At 38.5% G+C, this 23,399-nt stretch overlaps 1 protein-coding gene across 2 annotated transcripts in view; it reads right to left on the reverse strand.

Annotated features, from left to right (window-relative positions):
* MSRA (methionine sulfoxide reductase A) overlaps positions 1–23,399 on the reverse strand; it is a 283,999-nt gene that overhangs the window by 99,475 nt on the left and 161,125 nt on the right. For both annotated transcript variants that reach the window (XM_030489862.1, XM_030489865.1), the window contains exon 4: positions 13,972–14,076. In XM_030489862.1, the coding sequence (XP_030345722.1) occupies positions 13,972–14,076 (105 nt within the window). The remainder of the gene's footprint in view (positions 1–13,971; positions 14,077–23,399) is intronic.

A 23,399-nucleotide genomic window follows, 5' to 3' on the forward strand; every position in this document is an offset into this window, starting at 1 on the left:
ACTGTCTTAAAGAAGCAGACTCCTCTCAAATGCCTGCAACCCAAGACAAATTGGAAACCATCAGGATTTGCCTTTTGACTGCCACCAGAATACAGAAGCCCCTTTGAAGATTACCATCAACTCTCATCTCTCTATGGAAATGAAATGGAAAAAAAAACCTGTACACCCTGATGCCCCCCTAGCAAAGGGCAGAGGATAGAGAAAGAGCCTGTGATACTGGGGGGGAAAAGATGCTATCGACATAATACTACTCATTAAAACATGGTCACTTTTACCCCTCTTGCACTTTCCAAGGAAACAGACAAGTGGCTTAAAGGATAGTACAGTAAACAAAATCTGGCTGAAATAGTAATGAACTAAAAAATGCAGAAATACTTTAAAAGATGCATTTGGACAAAAATTCCATTCGGTGACCAACAGTATACATCAGAGAATGTGATTCCAAATAAAAGTTATAGAGTTTTCTGATGATTTGGCTTACTTTTTAACTGCTAAAGTGTTACGTTATTACACACAAGAACAACTACTTTCTTCATCAATACTTAATAGTGTGGTCTGCAAGGCAAAGAATAATTTGCTCATTTCTTTGCAAGTTATTTTAGTGTGGTAGAGAGCTCTTGTAAAATCACTGCTACTGAATAGAAAGGCACAAAATGAACACAGGCCAGTAAAGCATTAATTTTGCCAAGATATGTTAATGCTGACTGATGTTTGAGCTTAAGCATTAGTATTCAACAAATCTATTTATTGCTTAACAATCTACTTAACAACCAACTAGGGAGTAGATTACAAAAATCTCTATAAATGGGGGATCGCTATGTAGTATACCAGCTTCTAGCGAGCATTTCAAGAATATGAGTTTAGCATGAGCTTGTGTGTACGGTGCTTTGAGTGAGAAGATAAGATTATTTAATATATGCACATGCCACAATTGCATAGTAATAGGGAAGTGGTCAGTTTAATTTATTGAAGAGAAGTTTAAGAGGAGAACTGGCTCTGATTTACAAATATGGATATAATATAGAGAAATACCCTAAGAAATAAGTCTCTTCAGTCTTGTCAATGTTGCCTAACTAGGTAGGCCAATTTAAAGTCAAAATATACAAAATCCAGATGGGAAACAGGCAACACTGAACTAGCAAAGAGCATTTCTCAGCGGAACAATGTACCTCAAGCCATATCCCTTTCCTGAGGGCTTCACATACATTTTCCCTAAAGATATACCAAAGCTCAAACAGATGTACAAGGTCAGTGATGAAATTATGAAGTTAAGAAGGAGGTCAGACTGTGCGATAATAACAGCCCTCCTAGAACTCCAGTGTTGGCTTGCACTGTTCAACCATCTACAACCTATGAAGATGACTAAACAGGTATTCTAATTATTACCCCAACGTGTAGCTTTAATGTGATCAATCATCTAAACTAAAGTGTCATTTATTTTTATGTGTTACTTAAATCAATTTGTACCTAAATCTCCCACAATCAGTAGCTAATACATTATCTAAGCCACAAAGACTATGAGATAATAAAATAAGTTCCATGTGTATAGACATAATCGATTACTACTGTTGCTGTTGTTACTCGTAATATACCTCACACGTACAAACTTACTTCTCAAGGGTCCATCACTGATTTTTTAAAACCCTCTGGCAAGTCTTACTTGTTGAGATTCACTAACTCAATGAGTAGCAAACAAGGCAAGAAATTCAATTTACTAAATAAGCGTGGTAGGATGATTGAGCTTAACAATCTTGTCTTTGTCCGAAAAAAGAAGTCTACTAAATAAAAAATTATCTCTGCTTGGCTATTGTAAAAATCCACAATGTCATCTGCACTTAAATTTCCTTCCTTTTCTGAAATGACTTTCTTATTTTGTCTATCATGACATTCTGTCTCTCTCCATTAACATTACAGTCATACAAATTAGGCTTCAGATAAGAAAAAACAGAAATAATTAATTTGATAAAGATGCTAAACATACACGAAGATACTTGGTACTGCTAAATCAAACCCCAGTCTTACAAGGGATTGCTGCCATTGATTCTAGCTGCATTGGATACACACTAGACTACGAAAAAGTCTTCTGAGACATTTTCGGTGCATCAAAATGGTTCCACTGAATCATGGAATGGTTTCCCAGTGCCAATCAGAATCTCTGTAACTAGAGACAACCAGGCAGAGTTTAAAGGGCTACCCAACATCCCTGCTGTGATGCAGACACAGCCAAATCCTAGGTGATTTACTTGCTTTTATCTGGTGAAGAAGGTTCAAAGCAGATACAAGTCCTTGAGCCTCACATCAGGTCCTCCAGCATTCCAACACTAGAACCCCCTTGGCCAGCCCAGGGTTTTCAAGATCACCCCATTTCACCTGTGTGTACTCTCCAAATGTCAATGGTACGAGACAGTAACTAGCAAAAAGGCAAAAATCCATCTCCCTGACCAGGTGATCAGGCACACATCCAACAGCAACAGGAACAAATATACCCTGGAGTCAAAAGGCTGGCATTTGCTCTTTTGATGTCTGAGACAAAGAAAAGTGGCTGCTATGCTGAGAATGGCCATAAAATATTTCATCAAAGAGATACTGAAATAGAGAGGCTGATTTTAAAAGTGACAGAAAAGCACAGAATTTGCACCCCTCTGGCAAATGACAAAAATATGTGATTTTGGATACAGCTGCACAGTGCCAAAGAGTATAAGCCCAAAGCCTGTGTGAGCACTGGCCAGTCCTTGTAAGCTCTTGTCTTTGGAGAACCAGTGAGGATGAGGGCATCTGGAGCTCTAAATGTCTTTAGATCTTGGGCACGGATCATATTTAGGAATTTCACTTTGGCTGACCAAAGCACCTCTGCAGTTCTCAGCCTGGACCACTCTGGGGAACATAAAATTTCCTCACTGTGCCAGCAGAGACTAGAACACCAATTAATTCAAAAATGCCCCCAAGAGCTGAGCGCTTGCTGTGACTTACATGAAACAAAAAATTGTGGCTACAGGATGGTAGATAGAGAGAACAGGGATCTGTAATATTCTCCCAGATACTGCAAAAGGAACAACTGCCAGGTTGAGATGGCCATGCAATCAAACACACTGCCACTGGAAAAAAATGTTATTTGCCAAAATGTAGGTAACAGTCGAAGAAATGGCTCTAAAAAGCCCTCTTACCTCTTTGATATCTTCTGATGCACCTGGGTAGGAATGACTTCGTTTTGGTCTCCCATATATTCATTGGCATCACAGTAGTAAATACTGGCTCTCCCTTGATTTGAATGACTAGAATAGATGAAATCATCCCTGCTTCTATTCAGCTGGTTAATGCTTTTTCCTTCATAGTTTCTATACCTTGTCAAAACTACATCGTATTCTTGGCAGGTGCAAAGAGTTCCCCCTTTAAAGCAATTACACAGCTATTACACTACAATTTGGGTTTCTGTTGAAATGCATCTTAGGTGGGTCGTTGTTCTTCCTGTCTAACTCCAGAGTATCTTGAGGTCAATAAGAAATAAGAATATCCACAACATTAATAAACCCACATATTTTCCAGTACTATGCCGGTTTTATTTTTTGCTTTAGAAACTGCAAACAACCAGATTTGTTTCAAAACATCGATTGTTTAACGTATTACTTACAGAAGGCTAAAGCAAAATATACTTTATTTATTTTAGTGGCTAAATCAAGGATTCCTTTTGAAGACTCAACCCTCTAATGACTTGAAAGTAATACTTATACAACACTCCTTATCTTCTCCCCATTTTAAAATAATGAAAAAATGTAATGGCATCATTCGTCAACCTTGCTATTCTCAGAGGATCCAAAGCATAATGGAGATAAATGACTAAGGTCTGTTAGACTCTTCTGTGTCACCCAGTGAAATTTTAAAGGGCAGTTCAAAGCTCTTATTTTTATCATAATTTTTTCTGTGATTTATAGACTTTTCTGTAGCTGTCACTTATTTTCTTATTCCTGCAGAAGCCTGATACACTGATTGGTCATTTTCTTTTCCTCAATCAATCCTGGCTGAGATAAGACTAATAAAACCCCTTCTTCCAGCTCATCATATAATTATTTAGTAAAAATCAATTGCACCATGTCACCCTGGCTTGATGTCATCACTCACTGTAATGATTACATCTATACAGCTTAAAAGTTGCCAAGGGAAAGTAAAACTCTTTATAGCATACGATTAAAGGAGAAAAATGTTAATAGAAAGGAAGTTAGTTACAGTGCTGTGGATTGAGAGTTCTTGATGATTTTCAAGGTGCCGGGGTGCAGGAAGGATAAATGAAAAATAAAAAAGTATCTTCAGAAGGTTACAATACATGAATGAGCTCATACATACTAAAGGAAACAGTTATACTGTCAATAGACCAAAAGGTTTACAAACCTTTCAATATACATGGGTTTCAGTGTCAAGGAGGAAACAATACTTTTGGTCTTGCCCATTTGACCATCATATAAAAAAAAAGTACTACATTACTTAGTGAGGCGCTGGAACAGGCTGCCCAAGGAAGTTGCGAATTCTCCATCCCTGGAAGTGTTCAAGGCCAGGTTGGACAGGGCTATGAGCAATCTGGTGTAGTAGAACGTGTCCCTGCCCATGCCAGGGGGTCGAAATTAGATGTGCTTTGAAGGTTCCTCCCAACTCAAACCCTTCTGTGATTCACCACCACCACGCCATACTAAATTAGTATGGCCAACCCTAGCATCTGCTGCAAAAAGTCATGTGAGAACTAGAAGTTGACAAGAGAAACGCACTCAGGAGATTCTTCACCTCCTTCTTTCAGCTGGAATAAATCTCTCCTGCCCCACTGCATACACATTTCCTGAGCATTGCTCTCTACAGTTTTGGCAGCCTGCTTTATATTCAATATAAAATAAAGGGGCAACTTTCAGAATGCATAACTCTGCAGTGGTAGGTTTTAAGTTTAATCCAGCAAAACGGCCACCACTTTTTCTGCTTCCAACTTTTATCTTGTGCTTGTCCATATGCTACTTCATTTTGGTTTGGGGTTTTTTTTTTTCCCCAGTAAAAGAGAAGCACAAATATCAGGCATGTATTTCATGTAGGTTAATAACTATTGCTTTCCCTTCGTTGTTCAGAGACATTCCTGTATAGTATAGCAGGGACTGTTAAGATTGGACCGTGAAGAGTTACCAAGTCTTTCTTTTGTCCATTAGTGGAAATGACAGGCTGTCCTCAAGAAGAGGTAGTAGTATACCAGCCTAGGCTCTATCTCTGATCAATTCTTTTTGCCTTTTATTAGCATTATTACTATTCAATAGTTACAAAATGCATCACATTGCTTCTCAAAATAGTTCAAATATTTTACAAAACTAGAAAGTCTGAATGAAGACTTGGTTTATAAGAAGAGTTCTTGGGATGTGAGTGAAATCTTTATCAGTGCAGCTGGAACTAAGCTTCCAGGTTTAGGCAACCAAAAGTTGACCAAACATAGGTGTTAACTGGGGTGAGTCAACGGTGTTGACTAGATCTCTATTGACAATCGTGGGAGCTGAGACCCTCCATGACTACAGAAGCATCTAAATTTAGGTGACTATCTCAGTCTTTATCCGACCTGATGTGTTTATGCTGGTCAGGCAAATCTGACCAAACATCTTCATATTCTTCAAAACCAAATAAATGCATAGAGCAGAGATGTCTGGAAGAGACTGTGGGGCATAAAGGAGCCCCACATTTTCTAAAGCACAACTGGAAAACCAGCACAATGCGCAAGTGAATCTGACATGGCAAAAAACACTTTTGTTCGGGCATCTGGACTGGGCCATCATTGACTCTTTTCTATATTGACTGGCTGTGTTGTGATGCTTACAAAAAGCTGCACAACTACTGATCATGTGCAAAAATATAATTAAGGAATACAGAAATTCAGACCAGGTACTACATAGAGTTCAGCTATGGAATCACACAGATTTGCTATTGTTTTCTTTATGCGCCTTCTCATTTCTCTTCATTTACCTGTTGCTCACTAGTGTCTTGCCTAAATTTAGGCATGTATTAGCACTATGAATCTAAATCTACTATGAACCACCAGGTGTTACTGCAATAGTAATAAAAATAATTAGTGATAATAAAAATAACGGTGTTGTCATTCGCTTTTATCAGCAGATAAGCTCACAGGCCACTGCTCTCTCAAAACACAGACAAGTATGGTCTTATAAATATGCGAGAGAAAATTGCAGGCAGAGAAAAACAGTCATTCACCGAAAATATTGTTGTTTAGAAGAGAGTCAGCTTTGACCTCTTGTACCTAATTATACATGAAAACAAAGATTAAAAGCCTACTAATAATCACCATAAACTATGATTAATGATGCCATGCTTCAGTGCCTCAGATTTCTAGACCCAAGTACAAGGAAATTCACTAGTGGGTTATTTAAAGAAGAAAAGAATGGTTGGTATTACTTTGGTTCGACTTCGTCTATTGCTTTCCTTGTATAAAAATTAGGAACAGTCCATCAGAAAATTCTGCAGAAAAAGACCTTCTAAGGTTGCTCTGTTCTAATTCTATAGACATACATGAAAATCTAGATGTGGTTATTCACGCTATACACCTATTGACTTCACGGATATTTGAAAGCTACTGAAGACAGTCTTAAGCATTGAGAAGTCCCAATTTGCCTTCAGAAGTTACAAATCAACAAGCTTCAACTAAAATGAAGATTCCCTCCCTCATCCCTCCTCTTCCTCTCCTCAGTTACAAACACAGCTATGCTATAATTACAAAATAATCCAGAAATTATCCTAAGGAAGTCTGTAACAGACTAAAAACATTTTCCAAAGTTGTTCTTACAGGTATTATGAACAAAAGGAATCATAGAATCACAGAATGGTTTGGATTGGAGGGTAATTTAAAGCTTATCTAATCCACCCGCCCTGCAATGACCAGGGACAACTTCAACTAGATCAGGCTGCTCAAAGCCCCATGAAGCTGACCTTTAATGTTTCCAGGGATGGAGTATCTACCACCTCTTTGGGCAACCTGTTCCAGTGCCTCACCACCCTCACCATAAACGATTTCTTCCTTATATCTAGTCTAAATCTACCCTTCCTTCAGGTGAGTGGTGGGTTCATGTTTCCCACAGCACAAGAGTCACGGTGTCATCTTCAGTGGCAGAAAAGATTGATGCCATGGCTTTTTTCATCTACAAGGAACCATTTTATTACAGACTGCAATAATACTGAAAGATAAAGTTAATTTTAGGTAGTTCTGGGGAACTGTTTAACACATCATTATAAAATAAATAGGCTGAAAGTAGTTTGAAGACAAGAAGAAATCAGAACCCAGAAGGGCTTTTGCCCTTGAGCCAGAATTGATTCAGCACCACTCACTTCATAATGGCAAACTATTCAGCCATCTCAGCAACCGTTGCACCGGCTAATAATCCCCTTCATTAAAACAGATGCAGAGTCAAATCTCAGCTTCTCACTGTGATATGGAAAAACAACATCTCCTAAACTGGAAATATAGGTCAGAAAAAGTCTATTCTAATTTATATGGTTAAGAAGAGTCCAATATGCAAATTAGGTCATGACAGCTAAAATTCCTGGGGATGCAAAGCAGCCTAGTAATACATATTTAATTTTTATGCATATTTACTCCTAGAGAAAGGATACAGAATAGGAACAACATAACATTAGGCCTTTATGAAAGAAATGAAGTTGCATTCTCAAAGTGCAATTCTGGTTAAGCATCACTGACAAAGACCATCTTTGTCACTTTGCAAAAAGTATAGACGGCAGGTATTGGTGAGATAATGATGGGCAAGGGACCACTAAATTGGTTGCTGGTGGGATGGGCAGACATTTGTCAACTATGTCCCACCATTGATATTTCATTGGAAATAGCAGGAATTAGAACCTGAAGGCAACAGAAGACACTGTCTCCTACCAAACAACTCAGATCATAGTTCTATTGTTGAGTATTCAGTCCTGCATGAATACATTTATCTTTATTGTGTCTCAGCATATCGATTTCCATGGCTTTTTTAATTTATCAACACAGAGCTGTGTTTTATTCGTTTCCTCCAAAAGCCTCCTAGCAATGTCTTTACCACAGATTTAATTAGCATCCTCTCCACTATATCCTCCAAGTCATTAATGAAAATATTGAAGAGTATTGGACCAAGAATGGCTCCCTAAGGGGTTGGTAATTCTATTTTGAATATATTTAATATGTCTGGTGACAATGGATTTTGTATTTCTACTGTGTTTTGTTACACCTTGTAATAATGCTGAAACCATCAGGACTGTTAATAACATTTGAAATACAAGACAAAGGTGCTCTGTGCTTTAATCTGAGACTTGCAAATTTCATTCAAATTATAAAGGCAAGAGAGTTACAGAAATGTAAAGAAAAAATTCAAAAAATGGTTCTATTTTACATGAAGAGATTACTTTTTTCCCTTTAATCTCTAAATGAAGTTACAAGCCTGTACAGAATACATAATGCTGGTTTAGGGTCGCTGTAGTGTTTTTTATGCGTACAGCTGTTCTTCCACTGGTATAAGTAGACACATCTGCTCATTAGCAATACAATGTCATTTCTAGTGTCTAATTTTAATTATTTGCAGATGACAGATTCCATATGCAATGCCTAAAAAAAGTACAGTCCTTCAAAACTGTTGAGAAATAAATATACCCTCTGTAACTAAAATGGGTCAGCACAGTGAAAAACAGATATTAATCTGGAGAATTCATGTATCAGCACTAAGGCTAAATGCCAAACTGTTTGGAAGGTCACAGGGAGGAGAAATGGCTCATACATCTCTTCTTTATCATGGATACACAAGACATATAGACTAAGAGATGTTCTGAATGAATCTGGCAGGTGATGAGTTTGTTGTAGTACAGATGGTCCTCAACTGCTGGAAAAATATCAGTTCTGCTTACATTTCCTGTACAAACACAGGCAACATAAGGACTTCTTCATGACAGAAAGGAGGAATGAGATTACTTAACAGTAACTTAGGTTCTTTGTAAATTTGCACTCAAAGCATCAATAAGGCTAGAAGAAAATTTCCAGAAGCTCCTGGGCAGTGATGGCCATGAGTGCCTTTGCCCTTCACCGCATTGTCAGAAGGCAGCCAGAACTGCGGAGACCTGGCTTCCTCTCAGTTCTTTCCAACTAAGTAAAAAATCCAAACAGAAAGCCAGAAGAAGCAATGAAAAAGGATGGGATTTGTGTACATCAGGGGCCCACCCCAGAGAATGGTAGTTGTACCTAAGTTATTTCTTCTGGGCTGGGAAGGATTAGGTACTCTTGGGAAATATGGGGAGCAGAACTACCAAAGCAAGAACCCGTTTTGGATTGTATTCAAGAGAGAAAAGATCTAAAGGAGGCAAGTGGAATTTTCATTTGCCCCAAACATGTTTTAAGGAGAAATAAATAGTTTTTGTTTTGTCTTCTGCTTTTCTTCTGTACAGCCATTGAAAGCAACAAGGAGCCCTTCTTTAAAGTTGCTTTGGACTGGACTGAAATCTCTAGCACATGTAGGACATCAACCACACACAGGGTCAGGAGAATTATGAACACTAATATGCTTTACAGGAGTCACATATGCACCATGACAAACAAACTCCTCTGATATCAGACAGATTTTTCCAAAGGGGTGGAGAAATAGTTTCTGACACTCCACAAAGAATGGCCAGACTTTCTGATCAAATAAAACATGACAACTTCCTCCCTGACCATAAGCACAGTTGGGTTTTGCAGTTGGCTCACACACTGAAGGACAGTGCTAACGCCAGAAGGGTGGTCCCACCAGCAGTCATGCTCCTGGCAGTTGAAGCCCTGGCTGAATTACATTTCACTTCAATTCATGCAGGGTTAATTTTCAGCCTGATCAGAGAACATTGTGATTGCCAGTGTCAACACAAAGAAGGAGGTTGTATCCTGTAGACAGGTCGGCGACAGAGAAGAAAATTGTCCTTTTCCATAACAGTCAAGTCAAAGATTAGCTTACAGCAATCATGGAACTACAGGTTGAGGCACAACACAGACAAACCAAAGGTCTGAAAGTCCACATCCCTCTAGACAGACAGCGTGGAGGTGCCAGCAGAACCACTGTCGGAGTGCAATTTTAAGGTATATATATTAAAAATCTGGAAGGGGCTGAGGATGGCCTCTTTAGCGCAAAACCCAAGGCAATACAGAATCTGCCCTAAACCTTTGTAAACTTTAGAAAAATAAGATTACATACAAAGTGAGCAGCCAGATGATTCTTTCCCAGTATTTTCAGCATTTTCAGTATTTTCACATTCATTCTCCTTTTCTGTATCAATGACAAAGAAGCAACCACCTCAAGCACTTACAGAGCTATACAGACCAATCCTCTTATAGACAAGATCATTCCTGGGAGAGAAGGAATGCTGATCTGTGCCTTAGAGTCTGAACAGGGATGACAACCATATGTTACTTGGCAGAAGTTGGGGGGTTTGTTTGTTGCTTTTTTGGTATCCCAAATGTAATGAATTATAAAATAAAGCCTAAATTAATAGTCAAGGAGGACTTTATCAGGGCCTCACACTTATGAGGTGCTCATCTGGGAGAATCTCTTTCAACTCATAGATTGTTTGACTTGATCAAAGCTTCTTGCTTTTCAATAGACTTCTGTATAATACCCAGACTCAAGAGCTTCATGAAACAAGAGCCAGGCTGCCACCAATAGAAAATTTGAATCCCAGTGAGATGTCAGTCTCATCTTGAAGGCAGGAGGTCCAACTGTTCGGAAAGCAGGAACTTCTGAATATTATACATAGGACTTCCAGTTTGTACACTTTAGCAACTTGGTACCATCTAGATTGATATTTGAAAGGTCTTTAACTGCAACAGAATGTACATATTTGATGTTTAATGACATCAGAACAATTAGACAAGTCCATTATTGCTGTTGGGGGTAGGAGGGCTTAAATGACATTAACCCAGCTTTTAGAGAAAAGGTAAGATAGTGCCACAGACAAAGCTTTTATACTTTTGAGTGAGCACTGTACTCAAGAAGTCCACATTCTCTGCCTACACTGGATTAATCCAAAGAGTGTGCCAAATAATTTATCTCCTTAGTAAAAAACTTCTCTTTGACAGACTGAATCATGCATTACCGTAAGGCTTGCTAAATAAGCCTTACTGTGTGCACACCACTGAACCTCAGGAAAGGATTAAAATATCATAGGTGAGAGAGAGAACTCTCACTTTCTGTATCTATACATAAAACCACATTTTCCATAGCAAGTTAAAAGCAGGGAATAGGCAAAAATCAAGTCAAAAAAACAATTCCACCTTAAAGATCTTCTATTGCTCAAACCTGAAAGGGTATATAAGCATACCATCCTCAACTTACAAAACAAAGAACTTGAAATTGGGACCTTGTGGTTTAGGTTTTCTTTAATCAAGAAAGGTGATAGAGCTTTGCAGAAATGAGCTTTCCAAAGTTCCTAAACAGGTATTAGCATTAAAGAACCATAAAAATACATCAGTAAAACAACCTGTCCAAGTTTGGGGTATGTAGAGTCTTCAGAGAAGAGTGCCATCTGCTCTGTGGATAGTGATGTTCTCACATTTTGCAAATTATTACAGAAGAACCATTTGGAAATTCTACTGAGCCAAGCTTAGATAAAGGCTAAGGTATGTTCACGCCAAGCACTACAGTGCCACATAGATGCCTGAGACAGTTGTGAATGACTTGGGTATCTACACAGCTCGGTGTCATATAGAGATATTAGTTCACATCCCAGAAGGAATACCACTACATTAGCATGGCTCTGTGCCCGGGCTAATTAGGTGATGTTTCCCCGGTTGCCAAAAACCAAAGAGTGAATCATACATCTGCCAGCATCCAATCTTCTTCTGAAAGCACAAACTGGAACTATTTTGAACGTCCGTTATGTGAGAATGCAAGGGGAATATAAAGACATAATGTCATCATTTTACTTTGTTTTAAAGCCAGAAGGAATCATAAATTCATCTGCTCTGACCTGTTATCACAACTGCTACACTTCATCCAGATTGGGTCCAGCATATGAACTTCAGTCAGCCTAAAGCACTGAAGTCCTTTAGAGATTGACCTATTTCATGTGTGCCACAAGCAGAGTCCAACCATATGCTCTCAAAGCCAAGACTACAGATGCAGCACATGACTGATTAGGTGGTAGTTGTCCAGATTATTTCAGCAGAAATCCATTCCTCATACTGCTTTGGAAGGTGAAGAATCCTATAGTCCTGCTCATTAGTTCTCAGCTCTAGCACTCAGGATCTGCTGAACATGTTAACCAGACACATGAACCAATTATCATGAAATAGGATTCTCTGTTGTATCAAAACAACCAGATCATTACAAAGAAGCCAGCCTCTGGTTACGGCTAGTCTCTGAAAATCCAAAGAAAAGTGAATTAAAAAAAGACCTAAACCCAACCACCGGTAGGATAGGGAGAAAATCTCCTTCCTGACCCCTATGAGTAAGCCACAAAGGCCTTGAAGCATGATTTGAAGATGGCAATTGTCTTAATGCAGAGCTGCAAGTATTTCAAGGATGCTGCAACTTACTCTTGAACGCAGCCATAAAGGAAGAAGTTGAAAAGGGAGGCTCATAAATCAACAATACAGGCCACCATATGACATACAGATATAAAATGTCTTCTCATGACTCGAAAGGATAGTGATGGACAAAGACTCCAATGTTTAATTAAACCAAGAGCCATGAAACTATTTTATTATGATGTAGAACTTCTCAAACTTCAGCTTTCAGCTATGGGAATTTGTTATGGCTTTACTAGTCATTGGGTTGTAAACCTCACTAAAAGGTATCTGCTCCTCTCATATGCACCTGTAAAGATTACTTGATCATAATGTTTCTTCTCTTCAACTAGTTGAATGTGTTTATTCAGAGCACCAGCCCAGTTTTCTAGGCTCTATGTCCTTTTTCTGTCCCTTCCTTGAATCCCCAGCAATGTTTCAGTGTAATTCCTGATATGTCAACACAGAAACTGCTCAAAATGTTCTGATTTTACTGACTCCGCATACTGAAAATAGCTTCATACTCCTGTCTAAGGCTTCCCTTTTCATATAGGCAGGAGTCACAACAGCCATTTTTGTCTTTGCGTTGTGCTCTGGGCTCACTGGAAGACACTTCACCACAATAGCCCCTGGATCCTTCTCAGAGTTACTGTTTCCCAGGATGTTATCACATTTTGAAGATATTATCTGCATTTTTTTTTTTTTTTGCACCCAGATGTAGTAACAAGTGGCATAATTATGATAGCTGTTAAAATATTGAAATGAGTTACTGTGTGTAGTATTTCTGGGAAATGGTAGAAAGGATGATGTTTACTGAAACTGCATAAACATGTAAAATGTTTTCTCAACACAGTTTCCCATTTATGTTTGCACAGATGTGTGTAATGTCATCATGAAGCCTCTTCCAAGAAAGATAAATTAAATCAAAAGGTTCGAATAAGGCAAATAGCTAGAATGCTCTGCTGGTGCCTCTACACACCATGTCTTACCTCATTTTGTTCCCTTTTTCTAATCATAAAAGATATTCACTGCCATTGAAAAATATAAAAAACAAACAATTTTTTTTATGAAGGATAAGGTCCTCTGCACAAATAAAATGACCAGCTCTGAAGCTGCAAAGAAATATGCTTTAATTTAAGAGACAAAAGAGAGCATTACAGAAGAAATTGTCATAATCAAAGTTGAAAAAAAAAATTCTATTGTCTACTGTGCCTCTCTGTGGGAATTTTCCCAGCACAGACAGCTGTAAAGGAGGAGGGGTATTGTGCGTTTCTGTACTCTCATTCTCTCTCTCCCTCTCTTTCTCTGTCAATAAATGTCTGCAATCATATTCTTGAGCTCCAGTGTGATTTCAAGGTTCATCTCTTCCATGCAGCTCAAACACTAATTATCCCTGCTGTAATTAGTAAGATAATTAAATACTGGCTCACTCATCACTCTACCTTGTGTCGGGTCATGATTCTCCCAGAAGACCTTGAGCAGTTCCTCAAAGCTGATGTTTTCTGGCTGATATACTACTCGTACAGTCTCTGCGTGGCCGGTTTTACCTTTAAAGACAAAGTGAGAATTAGCTAGTGCATATCTGGTTTTTATATCTGAGATTTAAAGCACAATCCTTTGTTTTCCTTTTTTTTTCTTCCTAAAGGTGTTTTGATTTACTTAAGTTTTTTTACACAATATCTTATATACTTGCCAGCTCTAAGATATTTGCTAGTTTGGACAAGGCCAACATGAAATAAACTATTCAGAGAGGCAATAAGGTAATACAGCAATGTCATTACAGTAGTTTGTCAGCTTACAGAAAAAAGAAAAAAAAAAAAGTAGTTCTTACATATTTGTAACTGACAACTAGTAAAATATTTTAAAAATATTCTATATAAAACATTGAAATATGAAAACTTGTATGTCTAAGCTGTCCTGACAGTACAAAACCAGGCCTCATTTCCATCAGGTAAGATATGGATAAAATAATTGAACAAGATCACACAAACAATTTCAGACTATTTCACATCATCCAAGCCACTGATGCCAGTGGGCTTCAAAAAGAGACAAAGAAAACCTGACTGAACTTTATGGCAGCAGATGAAGTTTGTGGAATATTAGCAAGTATTGCAGTTAAAACATATTATTCCAATTTTCTAGTTACATCAGGGTACGATTTTTTTCATTTCTTATGTGCTTAATTACTCACAGTATTTTTGAAAGATCCAGCTTCACGAAATATGAAGGATCTGGCCACATAATTCACTTCACTTGTAACTAATAGATTGATGAGTGCTCAGACATCTCAGGGTGAAAGTCCATCACACTGAGTGCTACACAAGCATTTTATATTTTAAATTTTACAAATAGTTATATATTGTGTTTTTTGCAATTTATAAATGTTGGCATATTTGTTATTATAATATATGCATGAAACTTACACTATTCTTCAGTTATATCAAACTAAGTAAATAACTGAAAAAGTAAACTGGACAGCCAGATCTGGCTTTTGGTGGGGACGTAATAAGCTCCTTGATCACACCAAGCCAGGTTTTTATTTCATTTATGCCAGCATAAACTTCAGATTTACCCAACTGACTTCAATAGAACTGTTTAATTTCATGCAGTGCAACAACCGGATGAATCCAGCCCAGTGATGGGTTCTGAATTAGCCGTCACCAAGCAAGAAAAAATCTATGAGTAACCGAGAATTGTTCAGTAGAAACACCAATTCAGTACCAAGAGAAATTTTAATTAGAAAAAAAAAAAAAAAAGCAGCAGAAAGAAATAAAAAGGATGCTAAGATATATTAAAGAAACTTAACAGGGAAAACTATGACAGTATTAGTTAATGGGGCACCTGAAATGAAGAAAACCTAAATGAGGCACAGAGGGGTGGGCTAGCTATTAAAAGGGATTTAAAAGACTGGGATTAAATTTAGTCTATAATGCAGGGGAGTAGAAGGGGACACATCTGGGATATCTGTAATGAAAATTTTGATAAAATCGAATTGGTTCATATCTAGTGTTCTTCACAATACAGCAAATGTATGCTGTCTGAGATTAAAAGACAAAAAATACACAGGTTTCATGTAACCTGTAGCTAAAGCCATGTCATCCTGTCCACCAGGGAACTGCACAGGCAAACGATGGCCCAATTCCTCTTTTACATGCACCACGCCTACTGAAGTCCATGGAAGCAACTCATTATCTGCAGTCAAATTCAGATGGTAGGTTGGCAGAAAGGGATCATACATTTAGTAGAATATGAGTACAAGTCAGAGATAATTGGCTTAATGATACAGTGAAATGGTCTTATCTATATTATGGTATGTACTGATGGCCACCTTAGGTCAGGGATGGAATTTATTCCAGATTTCACAGTTTAATATGGACTATCGGTGAAAATAATGGGGGTTTTTTTGCCTTAGCTTAAGTTCAGGTAGGGACTTCTGCTGTTGCTTGAGCTAAAGGAGAGCAAATGGACAGTGGTTTGTCCCACTCCCGCAAGCCTACACTGTATAACTGAAAAGAGATTAAGGAGTGGCTTCTGACTTTAATTCCTTTTTTTGTTTTTTGTTGTTGGGTTTTGGTTGGGTTTTTTTTTGTAAGCCAATGTGAAGCTTATGAAAGGTTCTTATCACTCAGGAGCAAATTGCTTGTCTAAGATGACTAGCTTTAGATCACAAGAGAGTTTCTTAAAGAACTTCAAAACAACAGAGGCATTACCTTCCCTCTCCATTGAAGCAGCAATTACATCTTGTCAACACTGTCTGCTCTGACTAATTCAGAAGTTCAAAGAATCAGCTTTCTTCTTTTCCACTGAATAAGGAAATAATGGTGCTACTTTGAGAACTATAGCCTGACCTTGAGAAAAAAATCCTCAGATGTATGGCTAACAGACTGTTAGAACCTAGAGCATATTTAAAATCAATATTCATCCTCAGGGAAAAGCAAGGAGGTAATGTTACTGATCCTATCAGATTCACCTCTAACTTTTCTCAAAGCCTTTCCACAATCTAGTGGATTTTCTTTCAGAATATGGTGTGGCCATTTCTGCTAAGAACAATCTTAGTCATTTGTGGTGAGCACTCCTACTTCCCGGCGATTTCTTGGAAACTATACCAATCAGCTGGGTACACGTGAGCAAATAGTCAGAAAAAAGGCTCTATGAAGGACAGAGTAACCACATTTCCTAGAAGCAACACAGTGAGAAAATGGCAACAGGGAACAGGAAAAGAAAAATAACAATCTCTCTATAGGTGCAACATGCCCCACAAGAAAAAACCAAAAGATACCAGAAGGTTACCTAAGTAGCATGTGGAAATGACCAGCTCGTTGGGGCTGAATATGACTCAGCTGCAGCCAAAGTAGCAAAAGGGAACTTAAATTGGGTTCTCCCTGTTGATTTTTAAATTAGATATTAGGAAGAAGTTCTTCCCTGAGAGGGTGGTGAGACCCTGGCACAGGTTGCCCAGAGAAGCTGTGGCTGCCCCATCCCTGGCAGTGTTCAAGGCCAGGTTGGATGGAGCTTGGAGCAACCTGGTCTAGTGGAAGGTGTCCCTGCCTGTGACAGCAGGTTGGAACTAGATGACCTTTAAGGTCCATTCTGTGATTCTTATTTCACTTTTTATATTAGGCTTAAGTTTGATTATGAAAACAGAATAATCACCTTTCAGTTTGGATTTCATACATTTGGTACACTACAGTGCTGAAAGCGCTGAAAGCTAACCACTCCTCTGTATTGTAAAATAAAAAATAAAAATCATTGAAATATTTCTAATCAAATCTTTTTTTGTAAGATTTCTTAAAATGGAGAGGCAGTAATCAAAAAGAAACAATAAATTCTCTTGTTCTCAAAAACTGCCTGTCTTTTACCAAGAAATTTAACAGGCTAACACTGAACAGCTGAAATGATTTAAAATGATCAGTGATAGATGCTATTCTTTCAGTGACACTCAGCTCTTCACCTTAGTGCCTCCTTCAGAATTTCTCATGAAAGGTCCATTTATATTAAGTCAAACAGTCATGGTGTCCTCAGTTCTCCTATTATTTTAATTAGCTGATTTTTAATACTCCACAGTGAAAGCATGCTTCACTTTAAGTTCCAAAAGTTTTAACAAGTATGAACATTTCTAGAAGCCTTCTTCCAAAAAAAGCTTAATGTTTGAACCATGTTTTTTAAATAATTTATTGAATCCTTTATTTATAGGTGCCATTATCGGATTTCCAGTTATGGTGCTCAGTTCTCCTTCAGCTATAGAAGGAGCTTAGCCATTGAAGAACCTTGCTGCAGATGATAAGACTTTATTACACCATGGCAGAGAGGGCTGTGTGCCAACAGCAGATTGTCTGTTTATCCTGTATCCATTTCCTACTTAGAAAACACAGCCACTCTCAGAGGATTAGCTACAGTGAGCTCTTTCAGTGGGGATTCAAACTCTGGCAAAAATGTTCCTGTAAAGAGCAATAGAAAAAGACATCTGAGTGACACCTCAGTGCTCTTTTTCAATTTTTTTCTTCCTAATAGTGTTTAGATTTTCACCTTCTTAATCATCTCCCAGGTGAGTGCCCAAGCTGACGGATTATAGAAGCGAACTCATTCTTTTTAACTTGCTGTATCCAGTAAGCATTTAATTATTTCCGGCAAAGTGGAACAACTTCAAAGGGCTGGCGTGAGAGCATCTCACCTATGAATGAATACCTAGCAGCTACGGTGCTGCTATATGACATGTGGTCTTCATCTCCAGCTGGTCCAGCCTGGGTGTATTGAATTATAAAGTTCAAGCAATGCCAAAACTATTCCCTCCTGACCCACTTCTTCCATAAAAAAGGACTTGTCTCTCTTTATTCACTGAAATAAAGCTCCTAAATCCAGTAAATGTCTAAAGATAATATGAAGAAATAGGTGGCAGATCTTCAGCTGATGCTTCTGCTGAGGCTTTGATTTTGGAGCTACAAGAATTTGCGGTAGCTAAAGCCTAGGCCCTAGTGAACATGCGAAGTATTACATGAAAAAGTAGTAGGTCTTTTGAGCATCCATTTCTCCAAACTAGCCTGGGAAGTCTTTTATGTTGTAGTTATCATCTCTAATAAAATTTCCAGCTTCTTCCTGAAATAGCAACGTGTGAAATAAAGGGGTTCAACACTAATGCACTGAGAACCCACACTTTGGGGATCTCCTCAACTCTTACTTTTTTTCCTTGAAAGTAATGAGGATGAAAATGGAAATAATCACAGAGCAACAGATTTTTAAGATGGGTACATTATGATCATTTTATTTTACTTCCTGCCTAATCACAGATGAGAAAGTTTCACTGGAGCAGGCCCACATTTTATACTTAAGTAACAGCTCTTGACTCAAAAGAACCCAACAGACAGAAAACCCACCAGAACTCCAGGTAACTGCATCAAGAGGTTAATACCTCTCACTTTTAAAATAAGTAAAGAAGAAAAACAAACTCAACAGACATTTTATTTATTAACTAAGCTTATTTATTTAAAGATCATTCTGTACAAAGACTACTAGGAAGTCAGCCCTTATCTTTTTTTTTCCTGAATATTTCAATTGAATTGATCTTTCTAATTAATGACACTGCTGGACACAATTTTTTGTTTTACTTCTTGAGAACACAAGCATGTACTAATACAGACATTCAGCCTCTCCCTGGCAAAGACCATAAGCAGATGCCCAAGGAAAGGTTGAAAAAGAGTGTGTGATACATCTACTACACTGTACGTGAAGAACCAACTGCCTTTATCTGAACTTGGCTCCTACTTGCTTCTTCTGATACCCTTTTAGCTCTGCTTGGAGAGACGGTAAGCAACCCATCCTTACACATTCACCTTTGGCAACTCATGGTTTCCTGACCACTTTTCAGTTTTCCAGGGTGATTTTAACATTGTTTGGAAGAGACTGTAAAATGTATCACGTCCACAAAGGCACTAACATGTGGCTACTATTTTTTTACTTTCTTCTTTATATTTCAAATAACTTTAATGCCTTTGTTATCATTGAAATAGGAGATAATGTTTGGTTTATTATCCACTGAATTTATGCTTTACAAAATATAATGCTTTACTTTCTCAGAGTGATTCATGCTCTTTTATACAGCAGTATAAAAGTATGTCAATCTTATACAACAAGAAGCCAATTTATCATTATGGACCAGCCAATCCTGTAGTTATTAATCAGAGTAAAATTTTCCATAAATTCTAGAAACTTCTGCCTGGAAGGCAGAAACTTCTGCCTGGACCACAGGAAATCATGTTTCTTCTAGCACCTACAGAAAATAGCACTTACAGCAGCTACAATGTGGTGCATACATCTAAAGCGAGAATTTTCTTATATTTCATTTATTTATTTTAGTAGAGGACAGATTAATTACAAAGTAAATGAAAACTTTAGAAGAGAGGAAATTTTGCTGATTTTACTACGGGGAAATCCTGCCTGACCAATTTGATGGCCTTCTATGATGGGGCTATGGAACTGATGGACAGCGGCAGAGCAGTTGATGTCATCTACCTGGACTTGTGCAAAGCGTTCTGCACGACCTCCTTGTCTCTAAATTGGAGAGACATCAATTTGATAGACGGACCACTCAGTCGATAAAGAACTGGCTCGATGGCCGCACGCAAAGAGTTGTGATAAATGGCTCAATGTCCAGTTGGAAAACAGTAACGAGTGGTGTCCCTCAGGATCGGTGTTGGGACCTGTCTTGTTCAACATCTTTGTCAGTGACACAGACAGTGGGATTGAGTGCGCCCTCAGCAAGTTTGCCAACAACACCAAGCTGTGTGGTTCGGTTGATACGCTGGAGGGAAGGGATGCCATCCAGAGGGACCTTGACACGCTTGTGAGGTGGGCCGATGCCAACCTTATGAAGTTTAACCAAGCCAAGTGTAAGGTCCTACACCAGGGTTGGGGCAATCCCAGGCACAGCTACAGGTGGGGCAAAGAGGAGATTCAGAGCAGCCCTGCGGAGAAGGACTTGGGGGTGTTGGTTGATGAGAAGCTTAACATGAGCCAGCAGTGTGCTCTCACAGCCCAGAAAGCCAACCGTATCCTGGGCTGCATCAAAAGAAGCGTGACCAGCAGGTCAAAGGAGGTGATCCTGCCCCTCTACTCTGCTCTTGTGAGACCTCACTTGGAGTATTGTGTACAGTTCTGGTGTCCTCAACATAAAAAGGACATGGATCTGTTGGAGCAAGTCCAGAGGAGGCCCATGAGGATGATAAGAGGGCTGGAGCACCTCCCGTATGAAGACAGGCTGAGAAAGTTGGGGCTGTTCAGCCTGGAGAAGAGAAGGCTGCGTGGAGACCTCATAGCCTTCCAGTATCTGAAGGGGGCCTATAAGGATGCTGGGGAGGGACTCTTCATTAGGGACTGTAGTGGTAAGACAAGGGGTAATGGCTTCAAACTTAAACAGGGGAAGTTTAGATTAGATATAAGGAAGAAGTTCTTTACAGTGAGAGTGGTGAAGCACTGGAATGCGTTGCCTAAGGAAGCTGTGAATGCTCCATCCCTGGTGGTGCTCAAGGCCAGGTTGGACAGAGCCTTGGGCGACATGGTTTAGTGCGAGGCGTCCCTGCCCATGGCAGGGGGTTGGAACTAGATGATCTTAAGGTCCTTTCCAACCCTAACTATTCTATGATTCTATGATTGAACAGCGAACTGCTAAAAAAACCCCTTCTGGTGACTGTTAGAATCACTTCGGTTTTCTAGCCTGTCAAATCAAAATAAAATAAAGAGAATAAAGATAACGGTGGAAAATGGGATACAAAATGCTGTTATTGGTATTTTTTTTCACAGATATTCAGTTGTATTTTTCAGTAAGACAATAAAGATTGTCAGTTTGAACAAAGAATATTGCTTTTTTCCTAAAAATCCTCAAAATGAAGCTACTAAATGAATTTGTTTCTTATTTGCAAGTATTTAAAATTTATATAGAATAGCTGTAAAAGGTTCTTACTTTTGTTTGCTAAAATCCTATGTATTCTTTAGCAGTGAATTGGTTTTGAGAATCAGACACTGAACAGAATATCTGAAAGCAAGACCTCTACTACTGACACTTCTGTTCTTATTTTTAAAATACGTGTACATTGAAGAATACATAAAAGGAGAAACAAAACTAATTATACAGCCTATAGGGCAAAAGGAGACGGCAAAACTTTACTATCATCTTATTCACTGTCCTTATAGGTTGTGCCTTCTATAGACTGAATGTCCACACTGGAAGCACTTCAAGAGGGATCACTTCAGACTTGCTCTGGTCTGGCCCTGTGGACTGAATGCTGTTCACGGTTGGAGTGCATTAAGTGTGCTCCTAGACAGTATATTCTGATTTAATTTCATTCAAAAGGAATCTCAGCTTCAAAACAAACCAAACTGAAACCTTGCGATTTCTTGCAGATGTCAGTGGAAAGCTTCTTTACCATTTGTATCAGAAGAAATGTCTGAACACTAGGGAGATTGGTTTAGTTGGGACAAGGGGGAATGGGTTTAAACTTAAACAGTGAAAATTCAGGTTAGATATAAGGAAGAAGTTCTTTGAGGGTGGTGAGGCACTGGAACAGGTTGCCCAGAGAAGTGGTAAATGCTCCATCCCTGGCAGTGTTCGAAGCCAGGTTGGACAGAGCCTTGGGCAACCTGGTCTAGTGGAAGGCGTCCCTGCTCATGGCAGAGGGGTTGGAACTAGATGATCTTAAGGTCCTTTCCAACCCTAACTATTCTATGATTCTATGGGATATCTCTGCTTTGAGTTGTGTTGCTTTGCTAGCCAGGGTACAGCAGAGATCACTGAACTGGATGAACCCCATCACCTAAAGGATTAGTTTGACATTGCCCCTCAACAATACAGCAGAATCTCCCATGGCATTCAACTGAAGAAAAAATGTTGAAGATGATAGGCATATAATTAATGCCCATCAATATGGTTCTATGGAACATAGGCCTTGTCAGCCAAAGTCGATTTCATTCTCTCATGAAATTACAAGTCTAGTTTTAATAAATGTAGGATGTAATAGCAACTGACTTAGATTTTATTAATGCATTTGACTTATTACTTCATGACAGTCTGATTAAAAAATTAACACTATACAGTATCAATAGTGCAGATGTTAAATGGATTAAGAATTGTCTAAATGACAGTTCTAAAAAAAATTGTCTGAAGGGAACAAGCATTGAATGGCAGCATTTTTATCTGTCCTCTGCAGGGACTGGTACAAACCCTGTTGCTTTGAAAGTCTTTCATCAGTAATTTTAAAGAAAGAAGTCTCAACTTATAAAATCTGAGAATAACTCAAATGAGAAGGCTGATAGGATGGTCTTACAAAGCAATTACTTGCTGTGCTGGGCCATTTAATCAAGAAAGTATTAAAAACAGTCATATGTAAAATTATCAATTAAGGGGAAAAGTAACACACACAATACCTGCAGATGGGGAACAATCTTTGAGGAAAGTGCAAGAGTGGCAGTAGACAAGTAAGTAAATATGGAATTTCATTGCAATATTGAAATAAACTGGAATAGTGAATGAATTGGGCAGCCTAAGTAAAAAAGAGGTTGGTAGGAATAGCACTGGTGAGATCAATCCTGACATTAAGTAGATCCTCAAAAATAGTTTCAGCGACAGCCACAAAGAGCATGATATATTTAGCCTTTCAAAAAGAAAACCTAGAGGTTTTTAATTAAAGGATATAAGCACCTTCTCAGGAAGAGAATGACTAAGTGAAAAAGGGGTCTTTGAACAAGTAATGAAAAGGCATATCAAGAGCTAGTGGTAGGAACGGAAACCAGTGAATTCAAATGGAAAAGTAGGCATATCTTTTAAATACAGAAGATGCTTACTGCTCAATTACACTACTGGATCACTGGTGCTCCTATAAAC

The sequence above is a fragment of the Strigops habroptila genome, chromosome 6 (genome assembly GCF_004027225.2).
Source record: "Strigops habroptila isolate Jane chromosome 6, bStrHab1.2.pri, whole genome shotgun sequence".
In the NCBI taxonomy this organism is placed as follows: Eukaryota; Metazoa; Chordata; class Aves; order Psittaciformes; family Psittacidae; genus Strigops; species Strigops habroptila.